At 41.9% G+C, this 25,768-nt stretch overlaps 1 protein-coding gene across 1 annotated transcript in view; it reads right to left on the reverse strand.

Moving 5' to 3' along the window:
• Nucleotides 1-25,768, reverse strand: part of DCAF5 (DDB1 and CUL4 associated factor 5) — a 108,658-nt gene that overhangs the window by 67,741 nt on the left and 15,149 nt on the right. The window contains exons 2-5 of the mRNA XM_048852276.2: nt 23,828-23,971; nt 19,896-19,932; nt 16,885-17,024; nt 1,449-1,578 (exon numbers count right to left, since the gene is read on the reverse strand). Coding sequence (XP_048708233.1) covers nt 1,449-1,578; nt 16,885-17,024; nt 19,896-19,932; nt 23,828-23,971 — 451 coding nt within the window. The remainder of the gene's footprint in view (nt 1-1,448; nt 1,579-16,884; nt 17,025-19,895; nt 19,933-23,827; nt 23,972-25,768) is intronic.

Here is a 25,768-nt window from a genome sequence, read left to right on the forward strand (position 1 = left end):
TATGCCAGTAAACTTCCCTAAGTAGACAAGCCCCGAGTTGCAACCATGGAAGCTTTATTACCACAGATAGGGGTGAGCCAGAAACAAAGAGCCCAGATTGTTTATCTTTTTACAAGCAAAAAAAGATATTTTATAGTATTGACAAAGGAAAAAAACTGAGCTGGGAACCTGACTGTATCAGTGAAACCGGGACACAGAATTCTACAATTAAACTGTTAGTAATTATTTAGGGCTTGTCTAAACAAAAATAGTGCACTGCAACCTGGAATGTAAACATAGCACACAGCAGGCCAGTGGGAGCCGCGATCGGCTGAACCTGCGGATGCAGCAGGTAAACAAACCGGTCTGGCCCGCCAGGGGCTTTCCCTGAACAAGCGGCGGAGCGGCTTTGAGAACCACTGTCTTAACATGTTTAAATGAGTTTTCTATAAAAGCCAGTCCTAATCTAACTCCATTAGATGAAGATTGGTCTGCCCTACCAGTGGATAAGTAACAAATACAAGTGTGCTGTTGCCAGAATAAAATTGTAAATCTGGGGCTATGGGCAGTGTAAATCACTGTAAATTCATTGTCTTGGAATTCTCTCTTTTCATTTATCTGCACGTGCCAATTTTCTTTACTCTCACTGTAATGACATTTGCGTATTTCCAATTACAAAACAAGAAAAAACAAAAAGGGAAATTTTGTACTTGAACTGCTCAAAAGAATTCTCAGACTATGATAATCAAGAGAAAATTAAATTTAGTTCTAAAGTTAAATTTGTAAAAGGGGAGAAAAAGCAACTCCACAGAAAAAGCCTAAGTGCACATACCACACTCAGATGTTGCACATTAGGGATGTCCCTCACTTAAAAAGGAAGTATATCTCCCCTCATACTGTAATCTTATGCTCTCATTTTTAAATTGTAAATTTTTGCCAGAAATGCAGAATAATGAAGTTGAATGAGACAATGGAAGTCTGGTATCCATAGGACTTTTTGAATATCTAAAACTCTTGGGTAACAGAGTCGCTGCTGGGTCAGTTCACCCAAGGCACAGACTTTGAAGACTGATGGCTTTTTCTCCTGTTACTCAAAAACAGCTAGCTTCCACTAAGGTTGCACACTCTACTAGTATTTCAGTGCATCAGTGCAGGGTGTAAAGTTAAGACGCAGTGATAATAGCCTGGTGAGCCTTGCAGCTTTCCAAAACTCCTGGGGAGATGAAGCCCCATTATGAATAAAAGGAGTTTTCGTATAAAATCAAGGTTCTAATATATACACTGAAAAAATTAACCCTCCATTATTGCAAAACTTCATGCCCCCAATTTTTTTTTATTGTGCCTCTCATTCAGGTCCTTTTTCACCACCCCACAGTTGGACCACAGCTAGTTGAATGGCATGCCAGCACCTACGAAAAGAAGATTAGACAACATAAAACTCTATGAGAATAAAGATAGCCAGCTCTTACCTCTGTGGTTTGCGAATATCCCAGAGTCCCACACCCTCTTTAGAGTTGGCAGTAGCCAGTAGTCTGGGTTCTACTGGATTAAACATCACACTATGGAAGGCTGATGGGTAGTTTGCCAAGCAGAAGGGCTCTGTTGAAAAAAAAAAAAAATGAAGATTTCAGACATAAGAACAAACAGTGCATGCAATTGTTCTGATGCAATGATTTTGCAACTCACTATGCCATTTCCATATAGTGATCTGAAAATACAGATTTTCCTGCAGATTCTTAAGTTAAACACATTCCAAACAATGTAACTGATGTTTTGAAATCTACCCACATATATCATCTTTGCCCAGTGTGGAAAAATCCCATATATGGGACTTTAAGAAAATTCTCCACATAGAAGCTTAACAGAAGAGTTTAAGGCCATGACATTATACAGATCCAAAATGTCAATCTCATTAAGAGGGAAGGCAAAAGCTGATCAGAGGAATGAATTCCTTAGTCAGTAGGTTCTTAAATCAGAGGTTCTCAAAGTTTCATAGTGCAAACCACATATTTACTGAAGGAATACATTTAATGGAGCCCTCCCCATTCATACAAGGCAGCAGCAGTACTTGCCTACATGGAAAAGTAACATTACTTAATGAAACTTAGCAGCTAGAAACAAGGGGGAAGAGTCAGAACCATGTGAGAAGCCATCTCTCCACAGATCACTAGCTCGTATTCTGCAGATCACAAACGCTCTAAAGATCAGTGTCAGAGAATCACTGGCTTTGGTCACTTATTTTTAATTCTAAGTATTATTCAATAGTTTTGTGATTCACAGAGATGTGCTGAAGTTCAGAGGAAACATACCTGGTACACATAACATCACATGTAGGTAAATTACTTGGTTAAGTAGGTTTAAGCTTCCAATAGCATAATTTGCATCAGCTTTTTATTCAGTGGACATGAAAAATTAGTGTTAGTTACACCAATTTTATGTTCTGTGGTGACCGCAATCAGCCCTGGCTGAATATGGGCACAACTCTTGTTAAAAATCAGCACTAAAGAGTCTCAGCAACTCTGGAAGTCAGGTCACTTGTATTGGGTTTTTAACATTAAGCACTCAAGTTTGAAAGTGTTAGCAAAAGTTCATACTACCCAGCGGAAGTAGTGTCACTAGGACTCCATGGTAATACAAGAGGACTCTACTTACATTTATTTTTGTAATCACTAACAAACTACCTTCAAGTCTTATATACAGAACAACAAAATAAAACCAAATAAAAATACATAACTTTTTAAAGAGAAAGACATGCAACTAACGAGACATGTGCCAGCCATCATCTCCATTCTTCTACTTCTATATTATATGCTTTTCTGCCACTTTTTTTTGACTCAACTCTACAGAGTAAGGACCTTTTCCTTAAGTGTCCGTATAGTGCCTGCTACAAATGTGGCACCTATCCAGTTTGAGACCTCTAAGCAGTGAAGCATTTAAAAGAAACACGAGGATCTGCTATCCAGTTTAAAGAGGAGCTACTCTACCATTAGAAATCACTGGAAATGGAAGTTGTTTTAAACTGACTGACCCACATTTGCAAGCATCCAACATTTTTGAGATCTATAAATATATCAGGGCAATTTTCGAGAGAGAGGGTGTGGTTTTTCTTTTTAAAAAGAAGTTTCAAGACCTATTGATTAGAGAGATCGCCTGGACATCATAACGTCTCAAACCTAGTGATCAGTTTATCCCTGTGATTTCCTCCCAAATGATCCCATTTTTCAGTCTACCCTATAGCTACCGAGGACTGGTTTTTGGTGCTCGTGAAATTGACTTCCTTTTTGGGAATACTTTTAACCAATTTGCAGCCTGAGAGGGGTCAAAGGTTGCCATTGATGGCACATGTCAAATGCCTGCAGCTGAGCCAAGTACCTCCATGGAACAGCTAGTGTGACCTCTAGCTATGAAGGGGAAAAGGCGAATAGAAGGAAAATTCACCAAGCACAGGATAGATAAAGGGACCCAGTGTTTTAATAGAGACTGCCTTTGTAGCTTTGGTCAAGTCTCAGCCTCCAGCTGATCTCAATTTTACAGACAGGGAAATGTTTCTATTTTATAGTGCTGTTCTGGTGATTAAAGTTTATGAAAAGCTATTACAAGTGCTTAAAATTTATTGGAAGGCACACACAACCCTCCAGTGACTGCAGGCCTAACAGCTCCTAAAGCGGAGGTCTAGAGAGTTGTCCCTTAAAAATGCACTGACAGTTAGGCATGGGCCCCAACATGAGCAGCAGGTCTGCATTTCTCCCTCCCATTTTTAGTGTTAAAATTTGGAGTGCCCAAGACTGTCCTATGAGTAGTGGTATGATCAGAATTATGTTGACAGAGAAAAGAGGGGCAAACATTTGTTTGGCAAGCCCACCCAAAAGCACTAAGGCTGGCTGTAGTCAACAGGCAGTTTCAAAAGCAGAGTAATGGTAAAGCTGATCCTTTCAGTTTACATCATCAAATTGGGTTCCTGCTGGGACATAAATGCTGTATCATTAAAATGGCAGCCCTCATTGAGAAACAGACCCCATTCAGTGAATGGAGATACTGGAACAGTGACAGAATGCCAAATGAAGGGTTTTTTTATTTAGTAAATATTCACTTGGCCGAGTTACTGTAACTAAATCGCTGGAGTTTCACCTGCATTAAAGACATACTACAGTACTGTACTTCGAAAGGTAACTTTTCTCCTAACTTACAGAAGTCTGACAACTTGTTTAATTAAAAACAGATTACACATCCAAAAATAGTCAATTTAATGAATAAGGGATTTAATTTGGTTATTGCTTTATTTCACACTTGCAGCTCTCACACATACCAATACAAAAAGGTTTGTTTCTTACAAGACAAGTTCAATACCATCCCTTCCAAAACTTGAGAAAACAAGTTTTTAAAGGGAAAGGCTATGCAAGAGATTGAGGGCTTGGGGAAACTGAATTCCACTCTATCACTGTTAGTTAAAATAGAATATTTAATAGCAGCTTCTATATGAGATTTGATATTTTAAAGGAGTTTGCCAGGATTTTGACCCTGAATACATTTACTAGTAGGCATAGTGCTCACTACCACAAATAGTCCCATTGAAGTCCTTGAAGTTATTTATCGTGATGAGCACTACGTCTTGTAGCAAAATGATTGAAGGCTTGGGACTTAAATGCTCAACAGGAGCCTCCATACATGTTTGTTTCTATTTAATCACTAGAAAACATGCAGATTTTATAGTGAAACCCAATAACCCTTGGACAAAAAGCCATCCTTATCAACCAACCTCTTAAGAGGCTGCCCCAGAACAATCTCAAATGTATTGAGTGCAATCCTGCTCCTCGTTGGTTATAAGGCCATTTCTTAAATGAGCCCTGGTCTACACTAGGAGTTTAGGTCGAATTTAGCAGTATTAAATCGATGTAAACCTGCACCCGTCCACATGATGAAGCCCTTTTTTCCCCCAACTTAAAGGGCTCTTAAAATCGATTTCCTCAGTCCACCTCTGACAAGTGGATTAGCGCTTAAACCGGCCTTGCCGGGTCGAACTTGGGGTACTGTGGACGCAATTAGACAGTATTGGCCTCCGGGAGCTATCCCAGAGTGCTCTATTGTGACTGCTCTGGACAGCACTCTCAACTCAGATGCACTGGTCAGGTAGACAGGAAAAGGCCCGTAAACTTTTGAATTTCAATTTCCTGTTTGCATGGTCACCTGCAGCTTGCCACGCTGGCCAGAGCTCATCAGCAGAGGTGACCATGATGGAGTCCCAGAATCGCAAAAGAGCTCTAGCATGGACCAAGCTGAGGCAAGCCTACCAGAAAACCAGAGAGGCAAACGGCCGCTCCGGGTCAGAGCCCCAAACATGCCGCTTCTATGATGAGCTGCATGCCATTTTAGGGGGTTCAGCCACCACTACCCCAGCCGTGTTGTTTGACTCCTTCAATGGAGATGGAGGCAACATGGAAGCAGGTTTTGGGGATGAGGAAGATGATGATGATGAAGCTGTAGATAGCTCACAGCAAGCAAGCGAAGAAACTAGTTTTCCCGACAGCCAGGAACTGTTTCTCACCTTGGACCTGGAGGCAGTCCCCCCCGAACCCACCAGGCGGAGAAGGGACCTCTGGTGAGTGTACCTTTTAAAATACTATACATGGTTTAAAAGCAAGCATGTTTAATGATTAATTTGCCCTGGCATTTGTGGCTCTCCTGGATGTACTCCCAAAGCCTTTGCAAAAGGTTTCTGGGGAGGGCAGCCTTATTCCACCCACCATGGTAGGACACTTTACTACTCCAGGCCAGTAGCACGTACTCAGGAATCATTGTAGAACAAAGCATTGCACTGTATGTTTGCTGGCATTCAAACAACATCCGTTCTTTATCTCTCGGTGTTATCCTCAGGAGAGTGATATCAATCATAGTCACCTGGTTGAAATAGGGTGCTTTTCTTAAGGGAACATTCAGAGGTGCCCATTCCTGCTGGGTTGTTTGCCTGTGGCTGAACAGAAATGTTCCCCGCTGTTAGCCATGGGGAGGGGTGTGTGTGAGGGGCTAGCCATGTGGTGGGGGGAGGCAAAATGCGACCTTGGAACGAAAGGACATGTACTGTGTATGTAATGTTAACAGCAAGGTTTACCGTGAAAGAGTGTAGCCATTGTTCTAGAAAATGTGTCTTTTTAAATATCACTGCCTCTTTTTTTCCTCAACCAGCTGCATGTGTTTCAATGATCACAGGATCTTCTCCTTCCCAGAGGCTAGTGAAGATTAGAAGGCAAAAAAAAACAAAAAAAAACAAAAAAACACACTTGTGATGAAATGTTCTCTGAGCTCATGCTGTCCTCCCACACTGACATAGCACAGACGAATGCGTAGAGGCAGACAATGTCAGAGAGCAGGAAAGCACAATAAGACCGGGAGGAGAGGTGGTGGGCTGAAGAGAGTAAGTGGCGGGCTTAAGAGAGGGCTGAAGCTGAAAGGTGGCGGCAGCGTGATGAGAGGAGGCAGGATTCAATGCTGAGGATGCTGGAGGATCAAACCAATATGCACCAGCATATAGCTGAGCTGCAGGAAAGGCAGCAGGAGCACAGACCGCCGCTACAGCCCCTGTGTAACCAACCGCCCTCCTCCCCAAGTTCCATAGCCTCCTCACCCAGATGCCCAAGAATGTGGTGGGGGGGCCTCCGGCCACCCGACCCCAGAAGATTGCCCAAGCAACAGAAGGCTGGCATTCAATAAGTTTTAAAGTGCTGTGTGGCCTTGTCCTTCCCTCCTCCACCACCCTACCTGGTGCTTCCCTCCTCCACCACCCCTCCTGGGCTAGCTTGGCAGTTAGCCCCTATTTGTGTGATGAGTAAATAAAGAATGCATGAATGTGAAGCAACAATAACTTTATTGCCTCTGCAAGCAGTGATCGAAGGGGGGAGGGTAGGGTGCTTAGCTTACAGGAAAGCAGACTGAACCGGGGGGGTGGGGGTGGGGGGGGTGTTCCATCAAGGAGAAACAAACAGAACTGTCACATGTAGCCTGGCCACTCATGAAACTGGTTTTCAAAGCTTCTCTGATGCGCACCACGCCCTCCTGTGCTCTTCTAACCGCCCTGGTGTCTGGCTGTGCGAAACCAGCAGCCAGGCGATTTGCCTCAACCTCTCACCACCCCATAAACATCTCCCCCTTACTCTCACAGATATTGTGGAGCACACAGCAAGCAATAATAACAGTGGGAATATTGGTTTCACTGAGGTCTAACCGAGTCGGTATAAGAGCCAGCATGCTTTTAAACGTCCAAATGCACATTCTACCACCATTCTGCACTTGCTCAGCCTATAGTTGAACAGCTCCTGACTACTGTCCAGGCTGCTTGTGTATGGCTTCATGAGCCATGGCATTAAGGGGTAGACTGGGTCCCCAAGGATACATATAGGCATTTCAACATCCCCAACAGTTATTTTCTGGTCTGGGAATAAAGTCCCTTCTTGCAGCTTTTGAAACAGACCAGAGTTCCTGAAGATGTGAGCGTCATGTACCTTTCCCGGCCATCCCACGTTGATGTTGGTGAGACGTCCCTTGTGATCCACCAGTGCATGCAGCACTATTGAAAAGTACCCCTTGCGGTTTATGTACTCGCCGGCTTGGTGCTCCGGTGCCAAGATAGGGATATGGGTTCCGTCTATGGCCCCACCACAGTTAGGGAATCCCATTGCAGCAAAGCCATCCACTATGACCTGCACATTTCCCAGGGTCACTACCCTTGATATCAGCAGATCTTTGATTGCATGGGCTACTTGCATCACAGTAGCCCCCACAGTAGATTTGCCCACTCCAAATTGATTCCCGACTGACCGGTAGCTGTCTGGTGTTGCAAGCTTCCACAGGGCTATTGCCACTTGCTTCTCAACTGTGCGGGCTGCTCTCATCTTGGTATTCTTCCACCTCAGGGCAGGGGAAAGCAAGTCACAAAGTTCCCTGAAAGTGCCCTTACGCATGTGAAAGTTTCGCAAGCACTGGGAATCGTCCCAGACCTGCAACAGTATGTGGTCCCACCAGTCTGTGCTTGTTTCCCGAGCCCAGAATCGGGGTTCCACTGCATGAACCTGCCCCATTAGCACCATGATGCCCACATTGCCAGGGCCCATGCTTTGAGAGAAGTCTGTGTCCATGTCCTCATCACTCACGTCACTGCGCTGACATCGCCTACTCGCCCGGTATTGCTTTGCCAGGTTCTGGTGCCGCATATACTGCTGGATAACGCACGTGGTGTTTAATGTGCTCCTAACTGCCAAAGTGATCTGAGTGGGCTCCATGGTTGCCGTGGTATGGCGTCTGCACAGAAAAAAGGCACGGAACGACTGTCTGCCGTTGCCCTGACAGAGGGAGGGGCGACTGACGACATGGCTTACAGGGTTGGCTTACAGGGAATTAAAATCAACAAAGAGGGTGGCTTTGTGAGAAACTGAATTGCCCCCTCAAGGATAGAACTCAAAACTGGGTTTAGCAGGCCATTGATTTCACAGAGGAAGGAGGGAGGGAGGAGAAAATGAATACAAAACAAATCTGGTCTATTTCTTGTTTTGAGCCACTTCATCTATCTTTATACGTCTTGCTGGCAGCAGACTGCTGTAGGACGACTAGCCATCATCATCTCCTGGGTGCTTGGCAGAAGACGGTGCAGGATGACGATTAGCCATCATCTTCTGCTGGCTGGAGGTTAAAAGACAGCGCACTGCCAGTAGGACTGAATCGCCACGAGACAAAACAAGAGAAATGACCTGGCTGAGTCACTCCCATGTTTGTCCAGGCGCCCGGTTAAAAGAGCACCCAGGACTACGCCGATGACGGCTACCAGTCATACTGCACTGTCTGCTGCTAAAAGGCAATTAACTGCTGCTGTGTAGCAATGCAGTACCACATCTGCCAGCACCCAGGAGACATACAGTGACAGTTAGCTGAGCGGGCTCCATGCTTGCTGTGGTATGGCGCCTGCACAGGTAACTGAAGAAAAAAGGTGCAAAACGATTGTCTGCCCTTGCTTTCACGGAGGGAGGGGAGAGAGGGAACGGGGGCCTGACGATATGTACCCAGAACCACCCGCGACAATGTTTTAACCCCATCAGGCACTGGGATTTCTATGCAGAATTCAAATGGGCGGCGGAGACTGTGGGAAATGTGGGATAGCCACGCTCAGTGCAATGCTCCGGAAGTCAACGGTTGCCTCGGTACTGTGGACACACTCCGCCGACTACATGCACTTAGAGCACTTGTGTGGGGACACACGCAACTGACTGTATAAAACCGCTTTCTACAAAACCGACTTCTAGAAATTTGACCTAATTTCGTAGTGTAGACATACCCTGAGTGTCAGTAACAGGTACAGATGAAGCAGTGACAAATCTGGAATTGCAAGTACAAATGATTTCAGAAGCCTTAGTTAAACCTGAGATTAGCCATATGATGCTAAATACAGTTTCGTCCTTTGCACACTTGCACTTAAACTGTGCTCAGCTCTACCTGTTGCTAACACCCGTTGTCAGCAACAGGTAGTTTTCCCAAGGCTTTACAATCTAACTGCTCAGAAAGAGACATTAAAGGAGGGTGGGTTTTGTTGTTGCTTTTTGTTTGGTTGGTTTAAGGAAAAAAAACCTATTCAGAGACCTACCTGTTTAGTTAGGTGTTCACTCAATATGGTGTATTTTAATAAACCTAAATTGTGTACTTACACTATCAAGTAGTTTAGGTCAAAAACTGAGGATTTAAAACAAAATTAAAAAAAAGTTTTGCATAGGGCTGTCAATTAATCGCAGTTACCTCATGCGATTAACTAAAAAAAATTAAATCGGGATTAAAAATATTAATCACAGTTTTAATCACATTGTTAAATAATACAATACCAATTGAAATTTATTAAATATTTTTGGATGTTTTTCTACATTTTCAAATATATTGATTTCTATTACAAACACAATACAAAGTAGAAAAGTGGTCACTTTATATTATTTTTTATTACAAATATTTTCACTGTAAAAACAAAATAGTATTTTTCAATTCACCTCATACAAATACTGTAGTGCAATCTCTTTATTGTGAAAGTGTAACTTACAAATGTAGACTTTTTTTTGTTACATAACTGCACTCAAAAACAACACAAAGTCCACTCAGTCCTACTTCTTGTTCAGCCAATCGCTGAGACAAAAAAGTTTGTTTACATTTACGGAAGATATTGTTGGCTGCTTCCTTTGTATTTATGTTCCAGATATGCTAAACATTCGTATGCCCCTTTATTCTTCGGACACCATTCCAGAGGACATACTTCCATGCTGATAATGCTCATTTAAAAAAATAATGCGCTAATTAAATTTGTGACTGAGGGGAGAATTCTATGTCTCCTGTTCTGTTTTACCCACATTCTGCCATATATTTCGTGTTATAGCAGTCTCAGATGATGACCCAGCACATGTTCGTTTTAAGAAAACTTTTACTGCAGATTTGACAAAAACGCAAAGAAGGTAGCAATGTGAGATTTTTAAAAACAGCTACAGCACTCAACCCGGGGTTTAAGAATCTGAAGTGCTGTCCAAAATCTGAGAGGGACAAGGTGTGGAGCATGCTTTCAGAAGTCTTAAAAGAGCAACACTTAAATGTGGAAACTACAGAACCCAAAACCACCAAAAACGGAAAAGAAAGGAAAAAAACAAAAAACTAAAACCTCATTTACTTTCTGTTGGTGGCATCTGACTCAGATGATGAAAATGAACATGTGTCAGTCCACTTTTCTTTGGATAGTTATCAAGCAAACCCATTAACAGCATGGAGGCATGAAGGGACATGTGAATCTTTAGAGCCTCTGACATGTAAATATCTTGCGATGCTGGCTTCAACAGTGTCATACGAAACTGTTCTCACTTTCAGGTGACCTTGTAAACAAGAAGCAGGCAGCATTATCTCCTGCAAATTGTACCCAAACTTGTTTGTCTGAGCGATTGGCTGAAGTAGGACTGTGTGGGCTTGTAGGCTCTAAAGCACTGTTTTATGTTTGAATGCAGTTATTTTTTTGTACATAATTCTACATTTGTAAATTCAACTTTCATGATAAAGAGACTCTACTACAGTACTTGTATTAGGTGAATTGGAAAAAATACTATTTCTTTTGTTTTTTACAATGCAAATATTTGTAATAAAAATATAAAGTGAGCACTGTATATTTTGTATTCCGTGTTGTAATTGAAAACATCCAAAAAAAATGGTATTGTTACTATTTAACAGCATGATTAATCGAGATTAATTTTTTTAATCGCTTGACAACCCTCGTTTTGCAAAACCCAAAATGCAGTAGAAATATTTTAATCAAACTTCACTTTTTCCCCTCCCTTGGACAACATACAAAGACAGCTTGAAAACTGAACCAAGCCTGGAACGAAATGTTAGATTTCACCACTAACCAAGTTGTATAGATAGAGCACTCAGCATACACATCACAGACTATTTTATATTTGTGTTTGAATAGAGACTGACAAGTTTCCAAGAAGGATGCTGGCCAGTTCCAGGTTCTCTTTCTGTACTACAGAATGTACCACCACTGGACATCATAGCTACCTGAGAATTTTTGTTGTAACACACAAACAGTGGGGTTCAGAAAAGTTGTGGGTTTATTTTAATTAGAGCATGGTTTATTTTTATTGTAAAGAAAGAAGAAAGAAAGAAACCCTGTTAAAAAAACTACTACATTAAGGCACTTAGTTTCCATATACCGAAAAGAACAAATTTCTCCAGTCAACTAAAAAATGTCTTTGCCTTCTGTCACATTAATTTCATAGATCACGAAAGAACCTGAACACAAAGTAAACTCTCGTCCTCATCACATAGAATAAAGTGTAAATACAGAAGCTGTAAATACAGAAGCAGAGAATTTTACATGAGCCAAATTAACGATTCAGTAACCTCAAAGGTAAACTTTTAGTTCACGTTGCATACAGAAACTGGACTTATAATAAGTACTTCTAATGGGCTTTCATGTCTAGTTCAAGGACTCAGTTCATTCTAGGGCCTGAAAATGCAGGCCAGAGGGGTAGTGCCTGCAACCCTGCTAGTCACAGACAGCTGCACTAACCCCAGAAGTGGGCGGCACTGACATGTTAGTGGGCAGGGTCAGGACTCCTAGCAGATGAGCTAATTCAGTGAGGAACCAAACTACGGTAGTTCCAAACAGCAGCTTTATGTCAAATAAAATGTTATATTAGAGGGCAATAAGATGAAACTGATGTAAAGTCAAGGAGGAGAGAGAAAGGAAATAATTACTGCAGTGACATGCACAATGTTCTGAATGAAATTTCCAGACAGAAACTATTTTAAAATGGAGTTAAGGGGGAGAATACATACCAGTCATTTACAGTGATATACTACAGGATATTGTAATTATCTCCAAAATGATCTTTATAATCCCAGGAAATTCAGATTTAAGATGAAATTAAAAAAAATATGGAAATGCACAGTTAGGGCACCTAAATAACCTTAACTCTGCTCTAGAATGACACCATACAATAACCATATGATTATGATTACGGCATTTTAATTTCAGACTAGAGCAAATTGATTTTTAGAAGACACTTCTTTTTCTCAAAAAGAAAAGGAGTACTTGTGGCACCTTAGAGACTAACCAATTTATTTGAGCATAAGCTTTCGTGAGCTACAGCTCACTTCATCGGATGCATACTGTGGAAACTGCAGAAGACATTATATACACAGAGACCATGAAACAATACCTCCTCCCACCCCACTCTCCTGCTGGTAATAGCCCATCCAAAGTGACCACTCTCTTTACAATGTGTATGATAATCAAGGTGGGCCATTTCCAGCACAAATCCAGGTTCTCTCACACACCCCCTTTTCCAAAAACCACACACACAAACTCACTCTCCTGCTAGTAATAGCTTATCCAAAGTGACCACTCTCCCTACAATGTGTATGATAATCAAGGTGGGCCATTTCCAGCATAAATCCAAGTTTAACCAGAACGTCGGGGGGGGGGGGGGGGGGTAGGAAAAAACAAGGGGAAATAGGCTACCTTGCATAATGACTTAGCCACTCCCAGTCTCTAGTCAAGCCTAAATTAATAGTATCCAATTTGCAAATGAATTCCAATTCAGCAGTTTCTCGCTGGAGTCTGATCGCACTTCATCTGATGAAGTGAGCTGTAGCTCACGAAAGCTTATGCTCAAATAAATTGGTTAGTCTTTAAGGTGCCACAAGTACTCCTTTTCTTTTTGTGAATACAGACTAACACGGCTGTTACTCTGAAACCTGTCATTATGCAAGGCACTGCATTTAGCCGTATGGAGTGGAAATCTATCAACTGCATGAAAAAAACTTGTACAGATACAGACAGACATCATCTTCCTTTCCAAATGCAAACAGATGGACATCGTACCAAAAGGACTGAAGGTAAAAAATCCATTACAATCTACATACCACACAGACTATGCTGACAGCTTGTGCCACATGCTCTCAAAGAAACTGCGGAATCACCTGATCAACATCCTCTACAGCAAACAGGGAAAGATTAAGAATGAGCTCTCAGAACTAGATACTCTCATAAAAAACCATCCTTCCACACAAACTTCCTCGTGGCTGGAATTTACTAAAACTAGACAAGCCATTTACAATGCACACTTTGCTTCTCTACAAAAGAAAAAGGACACTAAACTACTATATGCTACAAGGGGCCACAGCAATAGTTCCCTCAACCCACCCAGCAATATTGTTAACCTATCCAACTATACTCTCAGCCCAGCAGAAGAAGCTTTCCTATCTTGGGGCCTCTCCTTCTGCCCCTCCACCCCCATGAACATGACACAGTTTTGTGGTGACCTAGAATCCTATTTTCGACGTCTCCAACTCAAGGAATATTTCCAAAATACCTCTGAACAACATACTAATCCACAGAGGCCTCCCTACCAACATTACAAAAAGAAGGATTCTAGGTGGACTCCTCCTGAAGGTCGAAACAGCAGACTGGACTTCTACATAGAATGCTTCCGCCGACGTGCACGGGCTGAAATTGTGGAAAAGCAGCATCACTTGCCCCATAACCTCAGCCGTGCAGAACACAATGCCATCCACAGCCTCAGAAACAACTCTGACATCATAATCAAAAAGGCTGACAAAGGAGGTGCTGTTGTCATCATGAATAGGTTGGAATATGAACAAGAGGCTGCTCGGCAGCTCTTCAACACCACTTTCTACAAGCGCTTACCCTATGATCCCACTGATAGTCACCAAAAGCAACTACAGCATTTGCTCAAGAAACTTCCTGAAAAATCACAAGATCAAATCTGCACAAACACACCCCTGGAACCCCGACCTGGGATATTCTATCTACTACCCAAGATCCATAAACCTGGAAATCCTGGGCGCCCCATCATCTCAGGCATTGGCACCCTGACAGCAGGATTGTCTGGCTATGTAGACTCCCTCCTCAGGCCCTACGCTACCAGCGCTCCCAGCTACCTTCGAGACACCACTGACTTCCTGAGGAAACTACAATCCATCGGTGATCTTCCTGATAACACCATCCTGGCCACTATGGATGTAGAAGCCCTCTACACCAACATTCCACACAAAGATGGACTACAAGCCGTCAAGAACACTATCCCCGATAATGTCACGGCTAACCTGGTGGCTGAACTTTGTAACTTAGTTATGGGTGAGGACAATTTTACATTTGGGGACAATGTATACCTTCAGATCAGCGGCACTGCTATGGGTACCCGCATGGCCCCACAGTATGCCAACATTTTTATGGCTGAATTTGAACAACGCTTCCTCAGCTCTCGTCCCCTAACGCCCCTACTCTACTTGCGCTATATTGATGACATCTTCATCATCTGGACCCATGGAAAAGAAGCCCTTGAGGAATTCCACCATGATTTCAACAATTTCCATCCCACCATCAACCTCAGCCTGATCCAGTCCACACAAGAGATCCACTTCCTGGACACTACAGTGCTAATAAACAATGGTCACATAAACACCACCCTATACCGGAAACCTACTGACCGCTATTCCTACCTACATGCCTCCAGCTTTCACCCTGACCACACCACATGATCCATTGTCTACAGCCAAGCTCTGCGATACAAACGCATTTGCTCCAACCCCTCAGAGACAAACACCTACAAGATCTCTATCAGGCATTCTTACAATACCCACCTGCGGAAGTGAAGAAACAGATTGATAGAGCCAGAAGAGTTCCCAGAAGTCACCTACTACAGGACAGGCCTAACAAAGAAAATAACAGAACGCCACTAGCCGTCACCTTCAGCCCCCAACTAAAACCCCTCCAACGCATTATTAAGGATCTACAACCTATCCTGAAGGATGACCCAACACTCTCACAAATCTTGGGAGACAGGCCAGTCCTTGCCTACAGACAGCCCCCCAATCTGAAGCAAATACTCACCAGCAACCACATACCACACAACAGAACCACTAACCCAGGAACTTATCCTTGCAACAAAGCCCGTTGCCAACTGTGCCCACATATCTATTCAGGGGACACCATCACAGGGCCTAATAACATCAGCCACACTATCAGAGGCTCGTTCACCTGCACATCCACCAATGTGATATATGCCATCATGTGCCAGCAATGCCCCTCTGCCATGTACATTGGTCAAACTGGACAGTCTCTACGTAAAAGAATAAATGGACACAAATCAGATGTCAAGAATTATAACATTCATAAACCAGTCGGAGAACACTTCAATCTCTCTGGTCACGCAATTACAGACATGAAGGTCGCTATCTTAAAACAAAAACTTCAAATCCAGACTCCAGCGAGAAACTGCTGAATTGGAATTCATTTGCAAATTGGATACTATTAATTTAAGCTTAAATAGAGACTGGGAGTGGCTAAGTCATTATGCAAGGTAGCCTATTTCCCCTTGTTTTTTCCTACCCCCCCCCACCCCCCCAGACGTTCTGGTTAAACTTGGATTTATCCTGGAAATGGCCCACCTTGATTATCACACACATTGTAAAGAGAGTGGTCACTTTGGATGGGCTATTACCAGCAGGAGAGTGGGGTGGGAGGAGGTATTGTTTCATGGTCTCTGTGTATATAATGTCTTCTGCAGTTTCCACAGTATGCATCCGATGAAGTGAGCTGTAGCTCACGAAAGCTTATGCGCAAATAAATTGGTTAGTCTCTAAGGTGCCACAAGTACTCCTTTTCTTTTTGTGAATACAGACTAACACAGCTGTTACTCTGAAACTTCTTTTTCTATGTGTGTCTTCAAAAAGGGACAAACGGAGAGGGGAAAGAAAAAGGAGAGCTCACATGCACCAGCTGTTAGGAGATGGGACAGTCTCCCTGAATGCAGTAAAACTAAATATGATCTTTGGAGTCTCATATTTGAAGCCGTGTAGGTTGGCAATCCTGTGCTCTTACTAGGGTTACCACCTTTCTAATGGCTGGAAACCAGACCCTGAGACCCTGCCCCTTCTCCACCTCTTCCCCCAAGGCCCTGTCCCTGTCGCAGTCAGGGTCTTCACCAGCACAGCTAAGGTCGCCTTACCCAGCACCTGTGGGCTGCACAGGGCCACGCACTGCCGCAAGCCACACAAGCAGCCAGGCCCCTGAGGCAGCTGCAGCTGCTGCACTGCCCCTTCTCTCTGCTTAGGATTGCAACATTTTCCACAGATTTAAAAACAGCACCTATACAGACACACAAGCTAAAACCTGGACTGTCCAGCTGAAAACCAAACAGGTGGCAACCCTAGCTATTACCACAATCCAACATTAGTACAAGATAGCAAATCACCACCCACATAAATCATGCACCATACTCCTTCCCCATCCCCAAAAATCTATCCCAATAAAGGCAGCTTGTCCGCATTCAAGAGCTCCCTCTACATTAAATACTCTTTTCTGCCTACAGCGCTCACCTCCATGGGGAGACTCTCGGATATCCCAAATGAGAACCCGGCCGTCGTCGGATGAACTGGCAAAGACGTTATCATTCACTGGGCTCACTGAAAGGCCATACACTGCATCTTCATGTGCAAACACATCCAAGGTCTCACTGCTGCAAGACAAACATGTATTATTTCCCCTCCTTTTGGTGTACATTGTTTCAGGAGGCAATTGAGAGCCATAGTTTTGTCACCTGACGGTACTAAATGACAAGATCAACACTGCTCAGACTAGATATGAAGTTCTTGTTATGGAATTAAAACAATATTTGCTAACTAGACATCTATCACAAAAAGCCTCCAAAGTGCGGTTGCATTAGGTAAGTTTTGCAATAAGTGAGCTAAGTCAGTTCCTCTTTCTTTTCAGCTTGTAACCTTTAAAAGACTCCTAATATACTAGTAATTGTAAACAGAATTAATATAAAATAAACAGTTACTCAGCTGTGACTTTTTAAGGAAGGGAACATGAGAAGTAATATTTTAAAGTAACAGGGTAAATTCGTATATATATTTAACACCAGGAATGAGTTTGGCCCAACACATTCTGTGCTACTAATAGCGCTGAAGCTGATAAAATTGCAAGAACTTCATGCCAGGGTGGAGCCAGCAACTTTGACAATAATATTAAGGGAAAATACATTTGTCTGATATGAGTTAATATACTTTTTGGAATTTTGGGGGTCATACCTGTTTTAAAGAAGTAAACTTGCTGAAATTGTGCTTTTTATTTTATTTGCATTTCTTTAGGGAGTAAAAAAGGTGGTCTCAAAAGGTTCGGGTTTTAGTTAAAGTTTTTGTTTGCTTGCTTGTTTTTTTACCCTGGAAATATGATGAATGTCAGCTCTGGTTTCCTGTGTTTGAGAGGGGACTTCCTGGGGCCCAAAAGATAGCTAGCTTTCATTTCTTAATTAAAAAGGGACAAGGAGGTGGGGAGTGTTGATTCTTTAATACAAGCTTTCTTTCACCTAGAGGTTTGTCAGTCATTGGAGTTAACTGTTAAAAGACAACAGTTTTAAGAAGTCTCAGCTACTTAGGTTTCCTCTTTGGATGTCATTTCACTAGTTCTCTAGTCAGTGTCTTCCAGGATAGACCACACCTGAATTTCTAATGTGGAAAACAAGCTAAGACCACCCCCCAAAACCCCCAATCCCTTTTCCTCACATGTACTCTTTATCCAACATACAGCAGCAAAACAAGGGTTCAAGCCCAGTTTCCACTCTCCTCCCATCTTTGTAGGTCACTTTGAAAAGGAGCAAGAAAGGAAGAATGCCAAGAAAAGATAGGCCAGCATGACTACTTAAAGGCTAGAACAGCCAGTGTGAGGCTCCTGGATTTGTATTTCTTGGGGAACAACCTAGATGCATAGTATGACTAGCAAAAACTGCAGTGTACAGAAAGCATTCAAGGAAATCCTGTCTGAAATTAATGCAAGTTTTAGCAGTGCCCATGCTAAAACTGCTGATCTAGGAGAGAGATCGAGTAACTATCTCGGAGGTGACTAACTTGGAAAGCAGTTCTGATAAAGTAAAGGCCAGAAAAGCAGTAGCAGAAAGTTCCACTTGAGCATATGAAAAAAAGAATTTGATGGAGCTAGTTTACATAGAGGCATCATTAAAACATAAAATGTTAAAACAGAATGAAATTTTAGAAAATTAAAAATCAGAATTCAAAATATCACACTGACTGGGTTCCCCACAGAAGATGGTGCAAACAAATATTGCAGTATTAGAGGAATGGGAGAAATGTGCTGCAATTGGACATAATATATCTGAAAATCCAGTATGTAACAAAAGCACATGCCAAAACAAAATCAAAGGAAGGACTGTACTTAAAACACTCAAGCAAGATATATGGTGAACAATCATTTTCTGTAAAAGATGCCAGTGACAAAAACTGCTTGTCAAAACTAGGGATGGGGAGGGATATAAAACAAAACTGTATAAGGTTTTTGTTTTGTTTTACATTCCCAGGTGTAAGCCAGAGAACACAAGCAAAATGGAGAGGATTTGTTCTTACTAAGAACAAGTGTGAAGAGCAAGACATACAGATGTTATATTTTCTCTTCAGTCAAATGTCAGGTCAGACACTCAGGTGAAACATATATTATGCTGAATAAAAGTCCCCAAAAGACTTCTTAACAAGCTTAGCAACAGAGATCCTTCCAAATTATGCTAACCAGGACTCAGGCAATGCAGAGATTTAAGGTTTTATATTTCTCACTATTCTTACATCCGTTCCTGCCTTTTCTGACTTCGTATTCATTTTTCATCAGTGCACATTACATTACTTAACAGTTTGTGGAAGTTAAACAACACGTACAGACCAAAACATTACCCTACAAAGGTTGTATCCCAGAAATCAAATCCAGCTCAGAAGAAACATACACTATCCTGATTGTTCAACTCTGATATTTAGACAGGGTAACAGTATGATGTTAAATATATTTGGGATAACCTTTCTACCCATGTTATCTCACTATGACTTCTAGGGCACAATTCCCCACAGCCTTCTACTTCTGGTATCAAGTGGGTATAAAATCCCACAAATGCGAATGACCACTGCCTTGCACCTTGTGTAGTTATTTACACTTGTAGGAGTTCACACTTGCTTTGTACCAAAACTGCAAGGCTTTGGGGAAATGGGCCCTTGGAGCCAGATTTTTAAAAGGTATTTAGGCACTTAATTCCCCTGGACTTCAGTGGGAATTAGGTGCGTAGGTGCTTTTGAAAATCCCACCACAGCCTCGATACCTTTAAAAATGTGGCCCTTCTACTCTGTAATTCCCCATTTGCACATACTACTGTCTTCATGAGAGTACCTATCCCGCCCCCCAAATAACATGAAACCAAAAGGTCACCCGATTTTAAGACCATACATTTTGGGCTAAAATGGTCTTTACTTTTCTTCTAGAACATCAGTTTGGATGCCTCCAATGACTAAGGTTATGAAGCTGAAACAGCAGTGGAAACAAACTATGCATTTACCTTTCAACATCATGGAGTATAACTTGCTCATCATTGCCTATAAAGAGAAATATAAACACTTAAAATCATGTACTGGTCATTAAAACTTTATAGTAAAAAAAAAAAAAAAGTTTTTGCAATTTCCATTTTGAAAACGAAAGCATTCTGGAGCAATGACCAGCCTGGTTGCCCCATGGTCAGCACTCTGCTCATCTACACAGAAGCTCTGGGTCAATTTCTGGTTGTTGTCTAAAGCACCAAGGCCTTACAGGAGCGAAAAGTGCTGTAGAAGACTTAAATAAGTCTTATTTAAGGCTTATTTAAGACTTAGGCATGCCTCACATTGCTCAGACACTTCAGTTAATTAAGGAACGTTGCTGATAATACTCGGACCAGTCTCAGCCAAAATTTTAGTGTGTGCATGGGTGGAGAAGGTGACAAGAAGTTTCAGGTCTCGTACAGAGACACCTACACCCACTGCAATTCACAAGGAAAGATGTAACTGCTTAAACAGTTACAACAGAGGAAGGGCAAACTAGATGCTATCACAGTTTTAGCATTTGAGTTGTGAGCCCAGTGCACTCTGCATGTTAGTACAACAGTGCTCAGTGCTGCTGCAGTGACCACATATTGGGCTACAATCACTGTTACACAGGTGTGCACACACTACTGTGACCACAATTATTTTCATATTAAAAATCAGATAGCCTCCCTTGATCATGTTCCTCAAATGCAAGTCAAACCGTCCATATGAATGCAGGCTAAAGGAACTGCATCCATAAAAAAATATCCTGGTCCCTCCATGCACCTCCAATCTCTAGTATTGAAGGTTGTTCCCCCTCCTGCATTCTCTGTACTAAACACTAGCAAATACAGGTTTAGCATCTTCTGTTTACAAAAGATTCAACACAGCATTATGCATGCAGTTACCATTCATTTGCAGTAGAATGAAGAAAGGATAAAATAAAAACCAAAGGACCTCATCCTTAGCCTAAGTGCATCTATCCATCCCGTAAATATGATGCCAGCTGTCAAGCAGTGAAGCTCATGTGATGTTCAGGAGAATGAACATGGGTTCAGAAGGAACAAGAATCCATTTATTGATACACATTTTAAATGTAAAGAGAACTCCAAATTTTCGTTTATCTTGCACATGTTTAAATCTGTTTGCTCCATGGTATAAACATGAGAAATAAGTTTACATTTAGTTAAGTAGAAGCAAGAAGTGTTTTCATATGTCCACAAACTCTCTTTAAAGGCTCCTGGCAAATGAGGACACAGAGCAACCATTACTGTGCCAGCATTAGGCTATGTCTACACTTCAGCTTATGCCGGCATAATGTGTGTTGCTCGGGAGTGCCAACAAAGCACCCGTCTGAGCATCATAAGTTACACCAACATAAGCGTTTGTGTGCACAGCGCTATGTCGGCAGGAGAGCGTCTCCTACCGACACAGCTTCTGCCATTTGCAGAGGTGGTGCAGCACTGTACGTGTAGACATGCCCTTAGATTACTGTGTAGTGGCTCTTTTCCATGGTCCCTTAATCAAGCCATTTACACAAAGTGCCTAGTTTAGATCCAATAAAGCCACATTGATTTATATGAAATTACACCAATGAAGAATCTGGCCTAGTTTTTCCCAAGGACTTCGAATGCCACCCAATATACTCAGATGAACTGGGGAGGAAGCCATTACATGATGCTGACTTCAATCTCCTATCTATTAAGGAACCTGCTTTCCCCTCCCACCATAAGCTGCAGGAGCAGAGTGGGGAAGCAGAGAAAAGTGTGGGGGTAGGGGAGAATACGAAGTGGCCATGACTTGTCTCTATCTCTGGTTCTGTCTCTATGGTGGGAGGAAAAGATGGGGATGTGGCCAGGACCACAAGTTGACTGGGTTACATGTGGCACCCTAGTAGTTGCTTGCTGTTAAAAGTGTCACCACCATTCAGTAGGGTGTAAGTAGGGTTCACAATAACTTGGTTCTACTGTGATATTTAAAGAAAATGCAGACAATTTGTGGAGAATAATTTGGTAACGTGTGTGTGTGTGTGTGTGTGTAAAACTCTTCCACTTCATTTAGAAAATCTCCCCTTTTGAGAATACTGGTTAGGACAATGAAAGACCAGAAAATGCCCACTATTCTTTTCAATTATACTTATGAGGATGGAATAAAGCATATACAGAACGTGGTTTGGTAGTCTAAGCCCCAGATTTGTATTAGTGGGACTCCATGGAATCACAAGTTCAGTGCAGCTTTTCATCCACCCAAAGTATGAAGTTGAGTTCAATGCAGTTTACTACGAGTATTTTAAAACCATTCATGTTCTTTGTGTTCATTGGACATTAAAGGCTCCAGAGCATTCTTCATAGGAGCAGGGTTTGCCTGGTGTCTTTGGCCAAAGTTTCCTTTCCAAAGTTTGTTGTGCAGAGCACTGTCCACGCAGAGCACTGTCCACCCAGCTGCTGCCCTCCACTCTAGAAGTAGCTTGATATAATAAACTCTACCTGTATACATACACACAAAATGCTTTGAGATCTTTTGGACAGAAGTTAAAAATATATACTTGTTTTGGGCAACCTGCCTCAATCCATAAACACACTGTCAAACATTTTCATGATAAGAAGGAGCTCTTCTTTCATTGTGAGTATGAACTAACAGTTCCACTCAGCTTAATCAAGTTTCCATATTTTAGTTTTTCCAATTTGCAAAAATAAATAATCTGATTTTCTGTGGTTGAACTTCAACTCACTTCAAATTGTAATATTATACTGCACAGGGAAAAACCTTTACACTTGCACTTCTATCATACCTTTCAAGGATGTCAGACCACTTTATAAAGTATATTTAGCCCCCTTTCATAAAGGGAAATAAAATAGAGAAGGTAAGAGACTTAGTTTACAGCGCTGACTATAAAGTTCACAAAATCTCAGTGGGAGAAGAAAATCAAGAGCTTCAAAAATGTGCTAAAAAAGAAACAAACTTAACTACATCATAGGGTGGGCAGATAAAGGATACACATTTCTTTCCCTTCTTCACTGGTCTCATTAGACTGTAGAAGGAATGCTCGGCATGGATTGATACATATGCAAATATCCATTCAATAAAACATGTTTATTCTCCTCCCCTTCTCTGAAAAAAGTTTCAATATTTAAAACAAAGGGGGGGGGGGAGAGAGAATCTAGTACTGATGAAAGGTGTCAGACCAAAAATTTTAGAGACTGCAGTCCTCTATACATTTCTCCAGAGCAAGTACATATTTCTGCCACACAGCTTCTGTCCCAATACCTCAATGCTGAATTTTAAGAATGAAAGTTGCTCAGTTTTAACAGCCAGTTTACTACCAAAGTGAAGTAAGACTATCAGCAAGTGAGCCAATCAGTGCCAAGTGTGCTGGTGGTTTTTCAATGTAGACATCTGCCCACTGGAAGATGGAATGAGATCCCAAGCTCATTTCAGAGACCACTTAACAGCCATCAGATGGTAACAGCATTTGATCACTACCAACCTGTTCTAAATTTGAACTGGCAACCTATAGTCAAAGCTCTGTATTCCATGCTTACTTGTGGAACTGTCAGACTATTCTGTTGGATGGCCTGCTCCTTAGCTGAGCCAGAGCTCAAGGAAGGGCAAAGGTGGCTTTTAGCCACCTATCCACTTCTTCAATCTCCAAAGGCTGATCTGGATCCAGTGATATCTTCCAGAAGCCTCAGAGTGCTAGGCTTCCTTTGCCAGGTTGGGGGAGGGTCAGGAGCAATGGCACAGAGCAGACTATGCCACCTCAGCAACATCCAGAAATTTTTCCCATTTTAGGGGGCTCCTCGGGGGCCAATTTAGAGCAGTTCTGTGGAGGCCAATGAGTCTTTGTGTGGGATAGGACCTGGCTTATTGTTTTTATTCTAAAGAGTTTATAATCCAGTCTCCTTAAATCAGGTTTGTTTTCCTTCCTTACCTCCAGAGAACACTTTTGTGTTACCACTGTTGAAAGCTAGGCAGAAGATGTTAGAATGATGCTCCCCTTTCAGCTGCACTGGTTTGACTCTGGAGTGGATGGCTTGTTCCATATGCCAAAGCAGGACCCGGCGGTCATCCCCTCCTACAAAATAAGGAAAGGAAGCCTGTGTGACAGACTGAACTAAATGTAAGCCAATGGAAGAGAGAAGGAAGATATTTAATACTGTCAACATTCACACAGGCTTTGTTGGGATGCAGATTGGTTTACCACACACCCCGATCCACCCTTCCACCCCCATTGGTTTGGATATGTTAATAGTTACCAAGAAAATTATTCACATCAAGAGATAACACCTGGACATTTGGTTATCGTTTATGAAAAGCAGAAAAGACAGTAGGTTAAATCTAAAAGATTAAATACTTTCTTTTTGAAAACAACAAAAACAAACAAACATTCTTTCAGCATATACAGACACCATCAACCTGCAGGGACCAAAAGAACCTCCCATAAATTGGGCTGGCTACAGGACAGGGTGCTAAGTATCAAGATTTTAATACAGATGCAACAGAATGCCCTCTCAACCTACTCTTAAATTAAAGATTTGTAAAGGGTTTAGAAAAAAAAAAATGTATTTCTGTGGTGAATACCTGTCACAGGCTGGTTGATAGTGGCAATCCACAGAGCAATATGGGCTTAAATCCTTTTTTTTTTTTTTTTAATTTGCAGCTCTTTGTACTTTTCACCATTTACCTGGTCACCATTTTGAAAGGCAGTAAGCCATCCATAAAATATACTCAAATATTTGCTAGACAGATAAGGCAAGAGTTGGAAAGGAAATATTAGCTGATTTTCAAGCTTCTAAAAACAAACAGTGATTAGACTTAGGCAGAATAACATTTGACAATGCCCTTCGAATGTGGAGTGCTTATGAAAAAGCACATGTTTGAATATTTGGATAAGAAAGTGTTTTTTAAAGGAACAGCCAAACAAGTTAGGCTCAAATAAATTTAGTTGGTGATTTTTATATGTGAACAACAAGTTATATTGGAGATTAGAAGAGTCATTACATAGAGAAAAGTTTCAGTTAAAACATTTTAACATTTCCTTGCACAACTGGAAGCCCAAAACACAGCAAGCTTGGGCCACTGTATGGGCCAAAAGTGAAACTGACTACAACCAAAGTGAAGCTGATTACTTGGATAATAAAATCAAACCAAAGTCAAATGCATAGAGTTTAAAAAAAAAAAACCACAACACACACAAAAAACAACCACCCCCCCACAATAAAAAAGGTTAAATCAGATTTGTCAAAACTTTTTTAGTAACAGAAGGAAATTGTTTCATGGAATTGAGTTATACTGAATGTGCTTTTAGTTACCAGTTTCTTAGCTAAGTGAACGGTTTCAGAGGAACAGCCGTGTTAGTCTGTATTCGCAAAAAGAAAAGGAGTACTTGTGGCACCTTAGAGACTAACCAATTTATTTGAGCATGAGCTGTGGCTCACGAAAGCTCATGCTCAAATAAATTGGTTAGTCTCTAAGGTGCCACAAGTACTCCTTTTCTTTTAGCTAAGTGAAGTGTCTTAAGGCAATCCTTCTAAAATCTGTTAACACACAGCACAGCAGTATTCAAACACTTCTTATACAATAAATTCCTTGGGACAGGGACCATCCCTTTGTGATGGGTTGGATCACAGAAACCCCCTTGGGGCTGCCAACTGATGTGCCAAGACTACTACTGCCCCTGCTTTCCCTGCCAGCTTGGGACTCCAGCACTCCGTCTTGTGGAGCCAGACACGCCATTCTGCTCCAACACAGACCCAGGGTCTGAACCATGTGCCCCAAAGCTGAAGACTTAACTGAAAGCAACTTAAGAAGTGTTCCTGTCTTTAACACGCAGATGCCCAACTTCCCATGGGGTCCAAACCCCAAATAAATC

This window comes from Caretta caretta, chromosome 6, assembly GCF_965140235.1.
Source record: "Caretta caretta isolate rCarCar2 chromosome 6, rCarCar1.hap1, whole genome shotgun sequence".
In the NCBI taxonomy this organism is placed as follows: domain Eukaryota; kingdom Metazoa; phylum Chordata; order Testudines; family Cheloniidae; genus Caretta; species Caretta caretta.